Source organism: Leptonychotes weddellii, chromosome X (assembly GCF_054177405.1).
Source record: "Leptonychotes weddellii isolate Sample4059 chromosome X, ASM5417740v2, whole genome shotgun sequence".
NCBI classification, from domain to species: domain Eukaryota; kingdom Metazoa; phylum Chordata; class Mammalia; order Carnivora; family Phocidae; genus Leptonychotes; species Leptonychotes weddellii.
The window spans coordinates 26,041,918-26,061,787 of NC_138385.1; the positions used below are offsets into that span (position 1 = coordinate 26,041,918).

General features: G+C 42.7%; 1 protein-coding gene across 7 annotated transcripts in view; it reads right to left on the minus strand.

Annotated features, from left to right (window-relative positions):
* Nucleotides 1-294: 294 nt before the first annotated feature.
* Nucleotides 295-19,870, minus strand: part of LONRF3 (LON peptidase N-terminal domain and ring finger 3) — a 38,948-nt gene continuing 19,372 nt past the window's right edge. For 4 of the 7 annotated variants that reach the window (XM_081808345.1, XM_081808342.1, XM_081808343.1 and 1 more), the window contains 6 exons: nucleotides 15,244-15,358; nucleotides 12,920-13,041; nucleotides 10,826-10,984; nucleotides 9,997-10,162; nucleotides 8,635-8,784; nucleotides 295-5,767 (listed from right to left, as the gene is read on the minus strand). In XM_081808345.1, coding sequence (XP_081664471.1) covers nucleotides 5,612-5,767; nucleotides 8,635-8,784; nucleotides 9,997-10,162; nucleotides 10,826-10,984; nucleotides 12,920-13,041; nucleotides 15,244-15,358 — 868 coding nt within the window. In that variant the 3' untranslated portion in view covers nucleotides 295-5,611. The remainder of the gene's footprint in view (nucleotides 5,768-8,634; nucleotides 8,785-9,996; nucleotides 10,163-10,825; nucleotides 10,985-12,919; nucleotides 13,042-15,243; nucleotides 15,359-19,870) is intronic. The other 3 variants (XM_081808346.1, XM_081808344.1, XM_081808341.1) reach the window with 1 other exon arrangement.

Genomic DNA, 19,870 nt, shown 5'->3' on the forward strand with positions numbered 1-19,870 from the left:
CCTGTTACACAAAGGTCAAGCCAAGTGGGATTTGCTATCATTTTAATCGTCCCACTCCACTTGGATTTTGTTTTCCAGGGGCGAGACAGAACTTGCGTAAGGTCGTCGATGGCAGGAGACTTAGAACTGGTACTGAAAAGATGTTACTGAATCGCTCTTGCTGGACTCAGCTTAGTCAATATTGCTCACTGTCCCAGTCAGTTTTACCAGTTTTCCTGTCAAAAGGTTCGCACTTTGGGCCTTAGCTTTAGCCTATTGTGGAAAAACGGTTTGACGCAAATAAAAACACGTAACTTGCTTTTCACAAACATTTTATATTGGCAAAGAAAACAGTAGGTAGTGTATTCTGCTTTAAGCAAACCCAACATATGAACGGATTTACAGACTAGGGGTGGATTATTGGCAAAACGCTTCAATGTAAGTCTTCAAATAACAAGATTTTTTTTAAAAACAATTTATGCATTTTTAAAAAACAATTTCTGGCCAGGTTTTCAGAACACATCAGTCACATTAACTAGCTCACGCCGGCCTGTCAGATACGTGACAGCTTACTGTCTGAGTTCAGGTCTACTTCCTTGAAAGATCTTCTGGTCAAATGTATTATAGGCAACAGGAACAAGAACAAAATAGATGGTCCAATAGCTTTCCCTTCTATTCAGCTTCCAACAAAATGATAACTTATCTAGGTAATTCTCGCCCTAAGGTTATGGGTAGAGCTTTGTTAGATATAAAGTGAGACAATAGGAAACATTTTTAAAGAATGAACAGCTTTCACAGCAACTGTCTATATCAATCACATTGCTATTACAATATAGATGAGCTGAAACAGCATTTTTTACAGATTTGGAAGAAAGAAACCCCTAAAGAGAAACCAAGCATATAGAGGTAGTTGAATAGCAACGGGGGAGGGGGGAAGCATTATCTTAATTCCCCTTTCAGTTTATTACAGTGCGAAAGTAAAATGGCTGCTGAACAAACAACCGGACTCACAGACACACGGACACATTTGCCACTGTTTGAGTGGCCTGCTTGATATTTTAATCCTGGCATGACTGAGGACTGCCTGAAATGATGGAACTAGTTTATCGAAGATAAGCCTATGACGCCACATTGACCTATTTGCTCTCCTTTTATTTTGTTATTGTTGTTGCTTTGACAATAGATAAATGTTAGGCAATTTTTAACGGGACACCAGCTACAGCATTGCTCTGTAAACTTCTGTTAATCACATTTGCTGCGACAAATTTTTAACTGCTACAGTCATGAAGCAAAAGCTTTAAAAGGACACCAGGAACAGAGATTAGAGGCACTTCTCTCTCAAGGTTAACTTAGCGCATTGAAAAATAACCATTTGTAAGTGAAAACAACTTCATTTCACCTCTGGATGTGCACCACCCAGGTTATTAAACAGTTGAACAGTGGGAGCTATCCGTCTAAGAGGAACTGAATGCGTACATTTTACGTGACTCCTTTTCCTTTTTTCTCTCTGCACTCAGGAAGGGGCACAAACTGTAGCCCATGCAGCTGGCTGCTTTTCAGAACTGCTTTCAATCCTAAATCAAAACCTCATTCCTCAAGCCCCAGATGGGCTGAAAAATCTGTCCTTTTCCATTATTTGGGCTGCCTTCCATTTGCATCTTTATTATACACCTCTGCTATGATTTTGCCTCGATAAAGAGAAATGGATGCAAAGTCAACATGTTGGGAACTCAAGAACTGAGTCCTTGAATGAAGCTCCCAACTTGGAAATGGGAGTTGGCAGAGCGAACACAGTCCCTGATGGATTCTGGTCCATCAACAGCATGCCATCTGTTGACAGTTAAGAGACCTCTGGGTGCTGTGAACCCAGCCTCAGGAGCTCCACTACTCCGACAGCCAGTCACAGGGGATTATCTGAGCCCAGGCCAGCCCCACAGGCAGAGCTGGAAACGCCATGGGGCTAGAAGCACTCAGCCTTCAGAAAAGGCAAATTCTCAAAATAGTCAGTTCTCTGCCCCATTAAGTCAGGGGCAGGCACCCTTTTCTCCAAGTTGCCTATAGAAAATTAGTTTATCATTTTTCATTTTCTACATTTTGCTGGTTATTAGCTAGCAGCAGTAGTACAGTACAAAGCAGAAAGGCATAATATCTGCTTGGTACCTAATATATATATATATATATATATATATGCACACATATATACATATATACACACATATACACACACACACAGAAAATAATCTAAGTATAATCTAGGTTATAATAAGAAAATTAACCAAATAAATGGCACGATCTACCAAGGGGGAAGTCTTGTACTTCTGGCCTAGATTTAGCCTTACGTCTTTTCTCTGTACATTCTTCATACTCAAGCTTGGCAGCAAAATCAATTTATATGTAGTGAAAATGGTCATGTTCAAATGACTACCCATTCAAGTACATCCCAAAGAAAGCCAAGGCTTTATCAGCCTTGCATCTTACCTCCAACCACTGCTGAAACAAAAGCTTGCTAGAAAACAACCCAAATGTGTATTTAAGCTACTGAGAGTACAATGCAATTCTGCCCAGCCAAGATCTATGTTTGCTGGAGTTAGATTCTCATTTATCAACATGGAATATTCTATAATGTAGAATTTTATTTTGAAAAAATCAAACTTCCCTTTCTACCTAGATTAAGTGAAGATGTGTGAGGTAACTGAATTTTACTTAACCCTCAACTGCCATTTGAATTATGAGCTTCTGGGGCTCACTTTTGTGACTCGGTTGCCATGCCTATCTAATAAAATGATGTGTAACATAAACTGTTTAAAATGTTAAAAATCTGCAAAGTAAGGGGTTCAAAATCAAGCTTGGCTATTAACTGGCTGTGTTACCTGAGCAAAATGTCTAACATTGCAGGGCCTCAGCCTTCTCATCTATAATATGGGGATGGTAACTGATCTCACAGGGTTTGATATGGAAAATAAGCGATTCCACGGACTCATGTATGTTCATGGAATGAACCTGGAATCGCCTGGCTCAGTGCCTGGTACATAGTAGGTTCACAAAAGATTTCTGTTGCGGCAGCATAAAGAAACCCCATGAACTAATAAGCACAAAAGTCAGATTGTAAAACTCGTTCACTCTGGCATGACCAAGATTTTTAATACTTTTTGGAGAACAAGATGAGCTGGTTATTCTAATGGAGCTAGAACTTAAGGCTTCCATTATATCTGAAATTCCAGACCTCCAAAGAGGACTACTTTTTAGTCCTATTGAAATAGGGAAAAATGTACCGGCCCAGAAGTCTCCCTTGTCTCTGACCCTCATTTGTTTTCTAGTCTTTTCATTTTCCCAAACAGACTTGGCTCCAAAAGGAATTAACTGTAAAGCATCAAGTTATGGTCCGAGAATCAGTGGTGTAGATCCCCCCAACTACATTTAAAGGGGTAGATATGGGTACTGTGTGTAAACTGTTTTATGCAAATGTGGGCCCCGATGATATTCTGTAACTATGAATAACCTAATCAAAACTATTATTTTTCGAACGTCTCCTAGGTGCTAGGCACTCTGCTAAGTGATTTACATATATACTACCTTATATAACGTTCATAGCAACCCTCTATGTGGCACTGATCACTACCATTTGCTAGATGAGGAACCTGGGGCCCAGAAAGAGTTAAATCATAAAACAAAAACATCTACCAAGAGGAGATGCTTACGACAATTTCTTTGCTGCACTTACACTAGATGACAGGAAAATATTTTACTAGGACTATGCTATGACCTCATGGTTGGGCACCAAGTGGGAGGGGGAGCCTTTAGTTTCCTGCTCCCTGAGCCTTGCAGAATTTGCCTGGGCAATAACCATGCCTATACTTCCATTCTTCACTAGCCTAGTCTGGCTGCAACATCAAGCCTGGTAACATAATGCCCTGACAAAATAGCATCCATTTAGCAAGTGCAGAAAAGATCATTTGGTTTCTGCTTACGTGAATCTCTTTTCTGTTGCCTGGATCATCTCATTCTCCCTTCTCTGTTTCTGGCCAGAGGTGGTGATGGAAGAAGTCAGGTTGGTTACTTGAGGCACTAACCTCTCCTCAATGGGGTGGATGGGCCACACTGCATCCATCCAGCATCACGTGGGGGGATAATGTGCACGACCGTGCGAATGGCAGGACTCACTTCTTGCCTATCCTAATCTCTTCACCCTGTCATTGTGACACCCCATCCTCACGGCATTTTTCAGGTTCTCCTGGCACTAAAGGAATCACACTAGCACTAAGCAGGCTAAAAAAGAGCTCCCTCTTCCCTTCCCCTCCCACTATTCTTCCCCTATATTGAAATCTTTGGCCTACGGCATTTGGGCATTTGGGAGGGAAGGCAGTGCTTAGATAAAATCATGGATTCATTGTTTCCTTTAAAGAGATTTACAAACCTAAAAGACAGTTTGTCTGGTTTTTTTTTTTTTAAGGGTTCTACTTTTTCTACTGGCTTCTTTGCACTTTTAATAACAAACAGCCCTTCTTGACATGTTTCCACACATGCTAGCCAGGTCGTGATCCTCAGAACCCTGAGAAGAGGTGGGGTATGGAGGCTATGATGTGTCAAACTGAAAACCATTCCCTCTGAAGGGTTAAAAATCATCCTGCCTCAAAATCCCACTCTTAACTGCACTGGGGAGAAATAATATACACTTGTAATTAGATTGTTAAGATAAATGCCTATAATAGATTGTACTAAAAGATGCCCCTCTGATTCATCTCTTCATTGAAGGAAAATCATTCCTTCAGCCCTGCTCTGTGTAACACATAGAAAATGGATTATTTTACCTTACCCTGGCTTATTCCATGATGTATGGCAAATCCCTTGCGTATCTTATATTGTTGAATTCAGACTGAAAGCCAAATGGAACCTGTGAAGATCAGTAGTCTCAGCGTGACTCTGAACTTCCTTTAAGCATCCAATAGGGTAGATACAAAAACGGTTCGAGAGCTCGTTCGAGAAACATAGTAAAATGCGATTAAAGCAAAAATGACACATTTCTAGTACTGTTACTTCCCCCTAGGTACATGGTAAACCACGTTAATAAATAAAGCAACTGGCTTTTCAGTAACATACACTTAAATAGTTACAAACATACATGTAGAAAAAAAAGGATACAGTAGTGCAAAAAAATAAATTATTAAAACAGAATGTAGGATGAACATTATTTTACACAATACTGTATAAAACCTGAACCGTTTGGAATGAGAACTCAAGTCAGTGAAATAACGCAGCAACATTATCAGTATCTGTGCTTCACATTTCAACCACACACTTAACTATGCAAGAAAGAAAATTAAAGTAAAACCACTTTAAACTTTCAGAAAAGTTGATGTCGAAATCAAATTAATTTTTTTCTTCTGGGCTTTTAAACACCTCTGCTGAGCATGTAGTTGTGCAGCATGTCAAGAAGCATCTTAAGACAGAAAGTTTCAAACAGGTCCCATGCTTTTGGTCTTTCTACACACGTTCTCTCTGTGATCAACAGCAGGGAAATGCCTGTTTGATACTTCCTTCTGTTAAGATGTTATTGCAATTAGATATATTTACAAGATGACTCCCCCAAGGGCGGTGGGGAGGGTGGCGGCTCCTCTTCAGCAATCCACTCTCACTAGTTTTGGTTTCGGGATATAAAGGCCAGGACTCGCCGAATACCGTTCAGTCTATCCTTTAAGGACCTCATTGCTAGGAATGGGAGCTGAGCTCGGCTTTCCAATGGAAGAACCGCTAACGTCCACCAGCACCAGGCTGGACCATTTGGGTTAACCTACAACAGTGAAACACAATGGGTTCATCCCATTCCCACAGAAGTGAGATCAGTCTGCAGGTTTCCCAAGCTGCAAGGTAAACATCCCAGGTGGAACTGCTTCTGTGTATGGCAGACGCTGCTAATTACCCCCAGGTCTACTTCCCCTTATCTGAGCCGGGCATGTAGCCACCCAGAAACAAAGGCTGCATTGCAGCAAGGGGAGGCCACAAGACAAAGTTCTGGCTAAGGAGATGTAAAGGGAAGTTCTATGTGTAACTTCTGGGTCATGCGCTGCCTTACTCTTTCTCTCTTCTGCCCAGCTAGAGCATGAACATGGTGATGATCAGCCTTCTTCTATCAGGAAGATGGGGCAACATCCTAATGATGGTAGAGCTTTGTGAGGAAGGAGACTGGATCTCTGAATGATCTCATGGAAGAGAGCTGCCTTAGCCCTCTATCTGGTTCAAGCTACAATTATTTTTATTAGCAGTTGTCAAAGCAAACCCATCAATATCCTAACAGATACCCTATACCTCCTAGCCAGTGTGATTCTGTGAGCTAGAATATCTGCTACTCAGTCTGTTCCATTTCGAAGATTCTGTTTAGGTTCTTTGGACTGACACATGCCACATGTGGGCATTCAGTTCCCATGATCCCTTGGGCTTGGCATGTCTCTTAACTCCCTTTATTTCTCTGCTTCTGGTTGAAGGCAATATAGTCCACATATGCCATGTACATATGGCCACATACATAGGCCACAGCGAGCTTCTCCTCTGAAACCGAAGCCTATGATCCACAGCCCCAAAGCACAGCAATCCCACTCTCGCAAAAATTCCAATTAGAGAACACATTCCCATTAGAAATGTATTTGGTCCCCAGGTTTCTTTTTTAATAAAGAGCTTTCCCGTCCCACATGACTCCTTCACCGAAATTCTGTTTGTTAGCAGCTTCTCAAGCACACATTTCAGACACTGGCGACTCACTTCCTACAAAGCCTGAAATGAGCTCTCGGCTCACAACTTTCAGAAGGTTGGTTTAGGACTATACAGAACCCCATTCTGGTCAGACCACCTACATGTGGGACTATTTGCCTCCAAACTGGCTCGCCTGATTCTCCTCAAACCCTGCTGCCTTCTTGGCTTCTCTGTGCCTGTAGCTACATTTGAATTCTTTTTTGTCCCTCACTGTGAGCTCTAACAGGCTCTCCCTCCTATTTTTAGTTCTGAATATGAAATTGACACATTCTAAACTGTCTTTCCCAGGGCCATTAACAAAGATATTTAAGCTGATGTTAATACTTGTGGCTGTTTCTGAGAAATCTCCTCCCGAGGCTTAGAACATTCTTATTAATGGGACCACTGGGGCTGCAGCCCTGACTGGATCAAACCGGATGATTTTTTTTTTTTTTTTTTTTTTTTGCTGCTGCTGCTGCTGCCAAAGCAACATGATAACAGTTCTAATAAGAAAGGAAATGAACCCAAGATTTCAGCTTTCTGTGTCATCGAGCCCTTATGAATCACTCTGTGGCATCTGTGTTTTCTCTTGTGGAAGATGCTGTATCATTGCTGATTGCTACCTTCTGCCTGACTGAGGGAGAATGCTTTCCAGAAGGTGAAGGGGAACATTACACTTGATCATGAGCTTGCTCAGAGCTCTGATGTAGTCCTGAGTCACAGTGGCCCAGAGCCAGGAACTGGGTCACTGGGAAGCACTGACTGGCCATTCTCCCTTCAACATTCACGATGCCTTTGCATGGCGGGAAAGAGCCACCTTTGTGGTCTGGAGAAAGTGAGACATTTCAGCCCATTAGGGAACAGACTGGTGTTTTACAACTCCAGATGTAAGAGGCGGGGACTTTGGAGACCTCCTCATCCACCTCCCTCATTGCAGAGCTGGGAGAAAGGTTGAGAAAGGAGAAGTGATTTACCCAAGGTCACACAGCTAGAGCGGTAAGGACCAGCCTCCTGGCAGGGAAATCAGAACATACATATTGTTTTACTATTGTGACAGAGTCGGGAATGAGTGAAAGTAAAGAATCAAGGACGTCATGGAGGTGATGATGTAGGGGAGCCAGCTCAGAATGTAGGAGAGGTGATCGGGGGCAAGTATTTGACTAGGTTATCTCCAGCCTTGTCCTAGAGAGAGAGTATTGTCTGATTTATACCAGGCAAGCAAAGCTTGGTGAAACTTATCTCCACTTTCCTGAAGAGCTTCTGATCTGCAGCTTGATCTCTCAAGTGGACATGTCCCCCCAGGAAACAGACTGATCCAGTAGAACCTAATGAACTGCTTTCTAGTATAATTCAGCCAAGGGTAAATTTAAAGATTGGGCCTATTTGCTCAGGAACTGCTCACCCCTGCTAAGCAGGGAGGGACCCAGGTGTGACAAGATTCTGGGGTCTTGCAGTTGGAATCCTGTAAGGTAGCTGGTCCCATCTCCTAGCTCCTGCAGCAATGGGGGAGAGGGTTATGAAGTTCCCCAGAAATGGAAACCTTTGGTCTCAGCTCCCAGGATACCCTTCTCTTAAGCTTGGCCTTTGCATGAATCATGTCACTCCCACACATTACCGTGGTGTGAAACTGGACTCCCACTGAAGGTTCTTCTGTTGATGGCATCTGTGTTCCCAATCTCTCACCTGACTTACCTCTCAAAACCTGTCTTGGATCCAAGTTCCTACTGCTTTACTTTATTACTCCAATTCTGACTCAGGATCCTTTGGGTCTTACCCATGATGCCCACTGCCCAGCCAAACAATACCAAATTGGATCCATCTCCCTCTCTGCTCTTGATCTGCCAAATGGCAACTCTGCACCCATCTAATCCCAAACCCTAGGATCTCTCATCTGGTGGCGACAGTCCATTACAAAGAGACATTTTTATATACCTGGGGATCAGCATCTTTCTCTGGCATTGGACCAAAGTGACTGAGTATCCGATTCTTCAGAGATGATTTGAGCGAATGAAACCATGATGATGCTTGCTCATAGACACAATTATGTAATCCCATGAGCTCAGCATAATCGTCTCCTTGAACCTGAAAGTACCAAAGTGGAAATGAAGCACTCTGTATCTTCTCCACCACCCCCGAAGCTGCTGCTGACACTGACTCCCTTTGGGCATCCAGCCTGCCTCCCTAGGAAGGCTCACCCACCCGGCCTTCTCCTGTGTGGCGTGTGAAAGGCTCCTCAGCCAGAGGGTAGGCTGTGTGTAAATACTGCTGAAGGTGGAGGAAGGATAAAGTTTCCTCTGGGTCAATTAGCGGAAACAGCAAGACAGACAGAAAACCAGAGATGCCAACTGGCTTGAGTGGAGGCATGCTGTCAAACTAGCTTATGCTGTTTTATGCCTCTCTCCTTTTCATGTCTTATCTCTGGCTTCCCATTGCTCACTGGGAAAAGAGACATGAGTGTGTCTGTGTCTCACTGTGTGACTCTATTTTGCAAGTCAAATACATTCATTCATTGATCAAACATGTACTAATCTTGTACTATGTAGTGAATGTAAATATAAATGAACATGGGATTATTTACCTCTTCTTCTACCCATTAGTCCAGAACACCAAGGATTAACTGGACATGTTATCTTTCTGCTTTTTGGTATGATGAGCTATAGGGAAGAACTCTTAACCAGGCTGCACATTTAAAAATACAAACGTACGGGGGCTCCTGAGTAGCTCAGTCGGTTAAGCGTCTGCCTTTGGCTCAGGTCATGATCCCAGGGTCCTGGGATCGAGTGCCACATCAGGCTCCCTGAGCCTGCTTCTCCCTCTCCCTCTGCCTGCCATTCCCCCTGCTTGTGCTCTCTGCCAAATAAATAAATAAAATCTTTAAAAAAAATACAAATGTACGTGAGAATCTGCAATTATCTCAAAAGAAAAAGTTGGAAAATATGAATAAATTGATACATAAAATGCACATGTGTAGAGATCACTCTAGATCTATCCTTTGGTATCTCTGGCAGAGACCTAACTCCTAGGATGAATGGGCCCCAGGTTTGTTGGTCTGGCTTGGCATTTCTCATGCATGAATACAACTCAGCAACTAAGCAGGGAAAGCCAGGACACGGGGTGCTCCTGGTGCCATTCTACAATCGAACAGCAATCCAGCAGCATTCAGTGTTGCTGGCACAATTTGGTGAGAAATCCCAAGGCCCCCAACAGTGCTGAGAAATTCTTTTGCAAACATCTTTGTGTGCCAAGCTACAGGGATAACCTGGCTTTGGGATTCTTGGCACTGGCCACCCTCACCTTTTGGTCTTCAATGTATTCAATGTCGGCTGTATTGTAACCATCTCGCTGGCCCTGATGGAGGACCTTAAAGCGCCTCTTGCCTATGCTGTCCACCACCGAGCGGCCATCAGAAAAGAACTGAACATTTCTGATCTCCAGGATGCAGCCGTATTCCGCGAACCTGCTTAATAGGGTATGAGTAAAGACGTAAATTCTTGAGTCATTTCTGTGGCCTGGCCCTGAGCCATTTCTGTAATCCCAGGCTGTGCCTCAAGGGACTTCTGCCTATTTGCCTGTCCTGGGGTCCACAGCAGCAACTACACAACAGGCAGTGCCTGTGCAAAGAAAAATCTTTATGCAATAATATAACTGCTCCCATGTACTGAGCAGATGCTATGTATTAGCTACTGCGCTCCAGTGCTTTATATGCACTAACTCACCAATCCTCCCAACAAACCCAATGAGGTAGGCACTATTATTGTACCCACTTTAAGGTAAGGAAATTGAGTCACAGAAGTAACTTGCCCAAAGTCAAACTTGCTCTAAGGCTGGAGCCAGAATATAAACCCAGGCAGTGTGACTCCAGGGCCCACAGTCTTATAGTAAAACAAATTTATAGTATATACCACTCTTTTAACAAAAGATTAATCCTGGGGTTCCTTTATATAGGCAGCCTATTACATGGTATACTAGGGGCCAAGGAGACCCTGGTCTCTACAAATACTCATGGTCATGAACTGACCAAATCTCAGGAGCTGTGCCTCCGCATCTCCGGGGAGCACTCCAAAGTAAACCCAAATCCCTCTCCACCCAAACCTCCCTTCACTCTACATAGTCCTCCACTTACCCTTTGACAGGATCTCCAAGGCACATGCCAAACTGCCTTGTGCCTGTCTCAATGCATCTACGAATCATCAGACGGTAACAAGGCTCAAAGATGTGCAGGGGACAAGGAACGGTGGGATAGGCCATAGTACACACGAAAATAGGCACGTTCTTATTTAAGCTGTCAGGAAGAGCAAATGACGTGGATTTCTCAAAGCAATGGAGCAGAACACAGAAAGGTTGGTCAAACGTCACCTTGTGGTTCCCCCACAGGAAGGCAAGGAGACCTCAAGTTTTGACGGCTGATAAAAAAATTCTGAGATGCAACCAACACTATGGGCTGAGTCCCATTACCTGGTGCAGAGGTTAGCCTAAGCGCTGAGAGATTGAAACTGATATTCTGTCCATTCTAATTTGGCTAAAGACATCCTCTAGTACCTTCACATTGTGGGCGATAGCTATACCTCAGATTTTTTTTTCATGCTCTCTACTCAGAACAATCTCTTCAGGTGTCGGGCTGGTGGTAAAGGTGGACCCAGCCCTCCAGGGGGATGGTGGAAAAATCTGTGCAAGGTCTCCATCAGCATCTCAAATCTGCAAAGCCTGCAGGAGATCTGCTTGGCAAGCCCAGCCAGAAGGAGGAGGGAGCAACAGAGAGGCAAGTGTAATCTAGCCCAGCGGATGCTCAAACGCTCCTGTGCATCAGGCACCAGGGGCCCTTAAATCCAGACAACAGGCTGCAGGACCCCCCCAAGATACTGGTATATTAGCTCTGGAGTTAGGACCCAGGAGTTTGCCCTTCAACAAGTGCCCATGAAGAAGCAGACACACAGCCTAATGGGAAACCACCAACCGGGCCAGCTCCTCGTGGATCACTGTTCTCATCTTTGTCTGGTAAATCCAATACTGGAACCTATCAATAGATATAAGACCATCTGCCCAAATCCCCGAAGTATTCAGTTTACGATTTCTTTAAATAGATATCCCTCTAGTATATTCCAGTGTTTATTAATTAGACATTAAATGATATTGGAGAGAAGGGCTCACAGAAACTCAAGGCGAATTTAAGAATCAGAAATAAAGATGCTCTGAGTAGATCTACTATAAGTCAATGAGAAAACAAAGGATTTCATTTCTAGCTTCTCAGGAAAACATATCATTTGAAGTGAGAGGCTCACTCAGACAAACTGGTGGCAGTTTAGAAATGTTCTCTACAGGGTGGGCAGAAAACCAGAGCAGCTTTTGCCATCGGGCACCTCGCCCCCAGAATGCTGTGAGGATTCCACTGGGGATCGGGAGGTGGGAGGGCAGCAGTGGGAGAGGCGGAAGTGAGAGACTGCCTCCTGCTTTTTCTAAGCGAGCTGCTCTTCCAGTCGGGCGGAAGAGGCCTACTTCCATCCCCATCCTTACCCTGCATCTCCCCCGTCCCTGGCAAAGGAAGCACAGAACAAGCAGCAGTCTCACTATTGCCATTCATTAAGTACTTACAACCCATTTGATCTTCATAACTAGTCTGTGAGGTAAGAACTGATCATTCCCAAGCTACAGATGAGGAAACTGAGGTCCAGAGAGGTCAAGTGACTTGCCCAAGGCCCTGAAGTATACTTGCTTTGTGGCAGAAGTGGGTCACAAGCCCAGGTCTGGCTGGCACCAAAATTCTTAACCTCATAGCACCTTCTTAAGTATTTGCAGTCTTCTGTACATGCTATAAGTTCTCCTGATTTAGCTACTCCAATTTACTCCTACCTCATAGCACCTTCTTAAGTATTTGCAGTCTTCTGTACATGCTGTAAGTTCCCCCGATTTAGCTACTCCTATTTACTCCTACCAGCAACACCCAGTTACAAGTGCCAAGATGTGACCTGGTTGATGGTTTGACTTACGCTTCTTCAGTGGTGTGCTGGTAAATGCTGAACAACTGGCTTTTGGTTGGGGGAAGCTCTGGCTTATAGCATTTGCCAATTTCTATAGCGTAGACACTCTCACCAAGGCCAATGTCAAGCTACCAACATGATATCGCCAAGTGAGAAGTTAGGAAGAAATGTGCATATTCAGTTCTATGAGCTGCTGTAAGTGAAACTGAAAGGAGAAAAAAGAGAAACGCGCATGTACATACTTAGAAAGTTCTTCCATTTCTTCTTCATAAAGCCGCTTTCGTTCCTTGAGTTCTTCTGGAAGGAATTTAGCTATTAGCTCTTCCATTATGACATTTTTGCTATATTTTCTGGATGCCAAGCACTATGGGGGAACAGGGCAATGAGATATTATGCAGTCCTCAGAAAAACACAAAGCGCATCTGATGTAATCAGTAGAATAGTTGAATGACCCACATATTGGAGTAATTTGGACCCACACATTAGCAGCTGGTAACATCATAATGCATATATTCTCTGGATGTTACATGTGACTAATTACTTTTATAATTAGGCAAAATATTTTAACAAGGGAAAAAGACCTGCATTGAAGTTCTATAAATCTCATAGCTTCCCTAAAACACTCAAATTGAGATTATGTTCTTGTCAAAAAAAGAGGGGGGGGCCGGATCTTTCCCTTTCCTTTTTCTGGTTACTGCATTTACAAGCTCGCAAAAATGGTCTCCATCTGGGATATACTGAAAGTCTGGTCAAAATGTTTGGGGAATGAAAAAGCCACTTTCAAACATTGATCTTTTCCTGACCTGTCCCACCCCTACCGCACCCCACCCCAATGCTTGGCTTCTGGATACTGCCAGTCTAAATATTCATCCCCCCCATCCCCACTTTAGCTAAAAACAAAACAAGACAGCTAAATACTGGTGATTTTGTCTATTTGTTTTTTAGATATACCATCTAGGTTATCACTGAAATTATGTTATAAACCATGATTTCAGAACCACACTCAGGTCCATTTGTCACTAATACTATCCTCCCAAACACCCCTACTCCATGCATATCCAGGGATCCGTAAGCAGTGGGAATTCAACTGTGTGAACCAGACAATGAGAGTTAAAAACATCGGCGAATTGCTTGCTATGGACACTACCCACAGAGACCCAGCAGGGGGAGCTCCTGAGTATAAAACTGCTGGTTTGAGACCATTTTTCCTTTCCGAGTATGAGCTATCTGTGTCTATTCTGCAGTGACCATGATTGGCATAAAATATTTTTTTTTCTTGGAAATGGTATAAGTGCGCCCCTGTGTCAATACACAGAGATAGATGAGAATATTTTCTAGCCTCTGAGTCTGGGACCCTACAGCATCTGCTCTTAGGATGCCTTTTCAGCCACTGCCATCGCCTGACAGCAGGAGATCAACTGCTTTGCCCAGTCCCAGTCATTGGGGAAAAGCAATGACTCAGGAGGTTGCTAATCCAGACTCCTCCGCTGATGTTAAAACAAAAACCCAGGAAAGGCACATACTAAAATGTTAACAGTGGTTTTCTCCAGGTGCTGAGCACGAGTAGATTTTTCTTCTTTCTGCTTATTTGAATATTGTAGTGTCACCACAACACAAATGTATTGTTTAAGTGTAAGGACCATGGGCTCCTCACCCACAATCAGGCCAGCAGATCCCACTTCCTGATCTAGGCACGGTGTGACAAGTGAGCCTCCCCTCCAACCCCACACACCGCCCCCCAGGGTTATCCTGGATGATTATTTCACTCCATTCCCTTAGTTCAAATGTTTGGGTGTTGGGAAAGCTCAACAGGTGATTTCTTTGGACCTACATTCACCTAGAGATAGTCTTGCATCTCTGGCCTCTCCTCGGGGACAACAGGGGTCAAGGAACATTAAGATTGACTGTAATGTGTCCTGCACAAGTCCCCAAGGGAGGGAAAACAAGATGGGCTCCCAGGTATTCCTGTGCTATAGGCAATTCCATCAGGTCCACCTGAAAAACAATGGTGGCAGCCTGTGTGGTTCCTTTCAGAGGCTCTGGAAGCTGCAGAGCTTTTCAAGTAGCCAAATGTCTGCTAATAAGTACAGCAGCTCCTGGGGGTGGGGCGTGGAACAGACACCACACTGAAGGTCTGTGAGGTTTTTCTGGGGACCTGGGAGTGATCCCTTCAAACCACAGAATAAACATTGATGATGAGAAGACATCAGAGTTCATCTAGACCAAGCCCAGAGAGGACAGAGGATTCACCTAAGATTGCAGTGAATCAGGTGCCATGATAGGCTTAGCACCTAGCAGGATCCCTACTTACCATCAATTTAATACTTTTGTTTCCATCACAAATTAATTTCACTATTTACAGTTCCTAAAAACCTAGATGTTGCCCCATTTTCCTGAAGGACTTTGTGAAGAGGGGAGGGGGAGCTCTAAGACAGGAAAAATAGACAGATGGCCTGAGGGAGTATTTTGCCCAAGCACAGTGCACTGGCTTGGGAGCCAACAGGACACCATTTTAGTTTCCAGTTGCAGATAAGCTAACCTAATCAAGAAAGAAAGAATGTCTTACCTGTGCAAGACCATCTTTGCACAATGGACACTTTGCATTGTGATCTAGGCATCTTTCAAGGCATTTTAAACAAAATGTATGCCCACAAGGTGTGGTGACTGGCTCATAGAATAATCTGAAATTTAGGAATCAAAATGGAAGAAACATGCAATAAGACAAAAAATAAAAGACAGAGCTACTCAATGTTAAGGTTTCATAGTATTATTAGGAAAATTCTGTGTAAGGGGAGGGGTCTTTCCTTTTTTCAAATAATTCCCTGCTGTTGTTGCACTTAGAAAAGCATTTGCTTTTTTATTTCTGAGGTGGATTTTTAAAATAATGCATTTATCAACATTTATGACATAGCCAGATCATCTTGTAACATCAGTTCTAGTCAGTCTCTTCTGACTGGCATCCAGATTGTTTTTCCCTGTCAGGTCCCAGAAAAATAGAGATTAATGCTCAGAGTGTCTGAATAGATTACGTTCTAAAATATTTAGCCAATCTGTTCACCTAAGGATATGGAAACACAGAGACAGATAAACACACACACACTCTTGTCTCACACATTTACTCATTTAAGTACTTTATATCATATATACAATGGAAAAAGACTTGGTTTGTTTGTTAACCTTGATTCCATTTTTCACCTAAGCAATATTTACTGCCTGAAGAATCTCAAAATTGTAGCTGTAACAAATACATAACTGTCTTTTGTACGAATGGATCATTTTCTTAGAGGCAGTAAAGTAATACTGTCAATGTGCTTACTGATAGACACACACACACATGTATATACACACATATGGAGGTCTGCATCCATATACTTCAATTAGATCCTACTTTAATTGCTTTGCAGGAGCTGGATATTTTCAAAGCAATCTGGGGAATCTTTTTAAAAGCTGTTCTGTACATTCAGAGATTCATGGATTTACTTTGCTTAAAAAGAAAGGCTCACCTGCAGCAGGACCACTGGGTGGGGGCAGCTGAAGATGGTGGTTCAGAAGTGGGGCTCCCGCTCACCAAAGGACAGACAGAAGGGAAAGACAGATGCCTGACCAGCCTATTTTGACCTCACAAGAGTGTTCAGTTGAGAGGAAGAGGCAGCCAGCTGCACAGTCCCCTCGTGTGGCCAGGAGGTGCAACGACAGCCTGGCGCACACAGACTGAGCAGAAGAATCAAAATGTCAGAGACGACAAGTACTCCCCGGAAAAAACTGAACCCACTGACCAGAATGAAACTGAGGTCCAGAGGGGAGGAAGTCGCTTACATGTTGGCAGATGAAAGTCTACCCAATTTCCACCTTCCAGTCGTGTGCTCTTTCTGTTAAAACAATGATTCTCAACCACTGCCGTGTGTGAGAATCACCTGGGAGTTTTTTCTTTAAAGAGCTTTATTGATGTATAATTGACATGCATAAACTGCACATACTTAAAGTTTACAATTTGGTAAGTTTTAACATATGTGCACACCTATGAAACAGTCTCCACAATCCAGGTCATGAACATCCCTTTGGAAGTCCTACCTCCTGCTCCGCACCCCCCAACCCCCACCATCACCTGGGGAACTTTTAAAAATTACAGATGCCAGGGACCACACTTGCAGGGATTCAGATCAGTTGGCCCAGGGTAAGGGCTAGGCACCAGGATTTTTTTTAAAGCTCCTGGGTGGGTTTAATGTGCAGCCAGGATTGAAAATCACTGTATTATACAATCCTACTAATCTCTGCATAGGTGAATCTTCTGTATTGGTCTCCAAACCTAATTATCAGAGCTACCTGTAGAGCTTTAAAAACACAGACATGGTGAAGCTCCACTGGATAAAGTTTGCAATTTAGCGGGTCAAAGAGAGGGACAGAGATCTGGTATTTTTAACAAGCCAATGAAAGTCTAGCAGCTGCTGGCACATTCCCCTCTTTCTTGATTAAAAAAAATTCTCGTGGAATATGAGGGGAAAGCCGTCTTGTGGGGAAGAAATTCTTAAGAGAAATCAGTTTAAACTTAACAAGCTATCCACAAAACAGATTCTCACTTATTCGTTCAGCAAACGTGCTCTGTGTGCTGACACAGAGCTAGGTGCTGGCAATATGACAAGTACAAGAAGGCATCTGACTTCTAGGAGACGAAAGGACAGACATTGAACAGGTCATTGAAAAGGTGATATTTAATAAGTCCATACCAGTACAAATAAAAATTGTTAAAATGTTGAAATTAAAAAAAAAAAAAAAGCAAATGAAGGTCTGGAGTAGGAGAGAGGCTTTTGATAGATTCACTTTTTCTACGTTTTGAATGTTATACTCTTGTTTCAGAAAGTAGCTCATTTGTTTAACAGAATTAATAAATTTTAGTTATTACATTGGCCAAAAAGTAATATTAGTTTTCAAAAACACTATGATGGAGGTTCTAACCAGTGTACTAAGGCAAGAAGAAAAAACTAAAAGTATGAGGCTTACAACGGAAAAAACCAAATCTGTCACTATTCACACATGGTGTGATGGTGAACTGGTCAAATCTAAAAGAATCTACAGGGGGTACTGGGTGGCTCAGTCAGTTGAGCGTCCAACTCTCGGTTTCAGCTCAGGTAGTGATCTCAGGGTCATGAGATCAAGCCTCGTGTCAGGCTCTGCGCTCAGCATGGAGTCTGCTTAAAGACTGCCTCTCCCTCTGCCCTCCCCCGCACCCCCTTTCTCTAAAACACATAATTTTTTTAAATTAAAAAATCTACAGAACGATTATTAGAATTCATAAGAATTGATAGTATTAGCAAGGATGTTAGATAAATACACACACACGATTGTATTCTATATACCAGCAAAAAACATAAGAAAACACATTTTTTAAAAAAGTAACATTTAGGGGCGCCTGGGTGGCTCAGTTAAGCGACTGCCTTCAGCTCAGGTCATGATCCTGGAGTTCCTGGATCGAGTCCCACATCAGGCTCCCTGCTCAGCAGGGGTTCTGCTTCTCCCTCCGATCCTCTTCCCTCTCGTGCTCTCAGTCTCTCATTCTCTCTCTCTCAAATAAATAAATAAAATCTTTAAAAAATAAATAAATAAAAAAGTAACATTTACAATCACGTTTAGAAATCAAGTGCCCAGGAATAAATCCAACAAAAGTTGTACGAGACCTCTGATGGAAAGAACTGTAAACATCTCATCGAAGAGAAGTAAAGAAGACCTGATTAATCCCGATAAAAATCCCAATGGCTTATTTCACATGTTTGTTTTTATGGAACTTGCCAAGTTGATTTCTAAACTGTATAAGGCAAGGCAAAGGGTCAAGAGGAGTGGAGACACTTCTAAGAGCAGCAGTGTGGGAGGCCTTGCTCTACCAGACGTCAGACCTTATTACGAAGCTGTAGTGATTAAAACAGTATAGGGCTAGCACAAGGACAAACAGACCCGTGAATAGAATAGAAAGCCCAGAAATAGACCAAGACCCAGACTCTTGATTTATGACAACTGTGGCACTTCAAAGCAGAGGGGGGTTTTCAATACATGAATAGCATTCTCAATAAATGCTACTTGGGATAGCTGGCTGGCCAGATGGGGAAATGAAGTTGGGCCATCTCTCACACCATACCCAAAAATCACTTCCATGTGGGCTGGAAAGGTAAATGTGAAACAGTGAAGTTTTTAGAAGACACAATAGAATATCTTGATGACCTCAAGGTAAAAGAAAAAAGATTTTTTAGGCAAGACATGGACAAGGAAAAAAAACGCCACTAACTATAAACGAAAAGACTGATAATTTTCATTGCATTAAAATGAAGAACTTGTAAGTTCATCAAAAGATGCCATTAAGAGAGCAAAAAGGCAAGCCACAAGTGGGAGAAGGTATTTGCAGCACACTTGACTAACAGAGGACTTATGTCTACAACATACATAAAGCTCCTATAAGTCAGTAAGAAAAGGAGAGATAACCCAATCCAATATGGGCTAAGATTTATATGCCCCAGCATACATAAACACTGCTCATAGCAACGCTGGCCATAATAGCTCCAAACTAGGAACAGCCCAAATATCCGTCTATAACAGAACTGACAAAGAAACTGTGGTAGATTCTTACAATGGGCCACTATAAATGAATGAAAATGAACAAACTCTACCAATATGCAGCAACACGAATAAACCTTAATTCTGTGGAAAAGAAGCCAGCACAAAAAGAAACATGTTCTGGATAGTTCAATTTATATAAAGTGTTTTAGAAATAGGTAAAACTAAATTACGCCATTTAGAGATGCATGCATGGGTGGTAAATGTTTTTAAAAAGAAGAGAGAAAAGTCAAGATAGTAGTTTCAGCAGGCAAGGGGCAAGGGGTCGTGATTTGGAAGCGGCACACAGGAGGCTTCTGGGGTCCTGGCCACGTTTCATTTCTTGAACTGAGAAGGACTGCATGAGTATCCTCTCTACAGAATTTTGTTAAGAGAATAGAATTTTAATTTTATGTACTTTTCCACTGTGTGTATTTCACAATTTAGAATGTTTCTCACAAGTGTGATTTGCAGGCTGATTTGGAAACCATTGCTGTGATCTCCTGGAGCAGCCAAATCAGAAAGTCTCACTTCCTCAGTAATTTGAGTCCTATGAATCTGAAAACTCGTTACACATTAGTCAATGACACTAATGATGATGATGATTGAGGAAT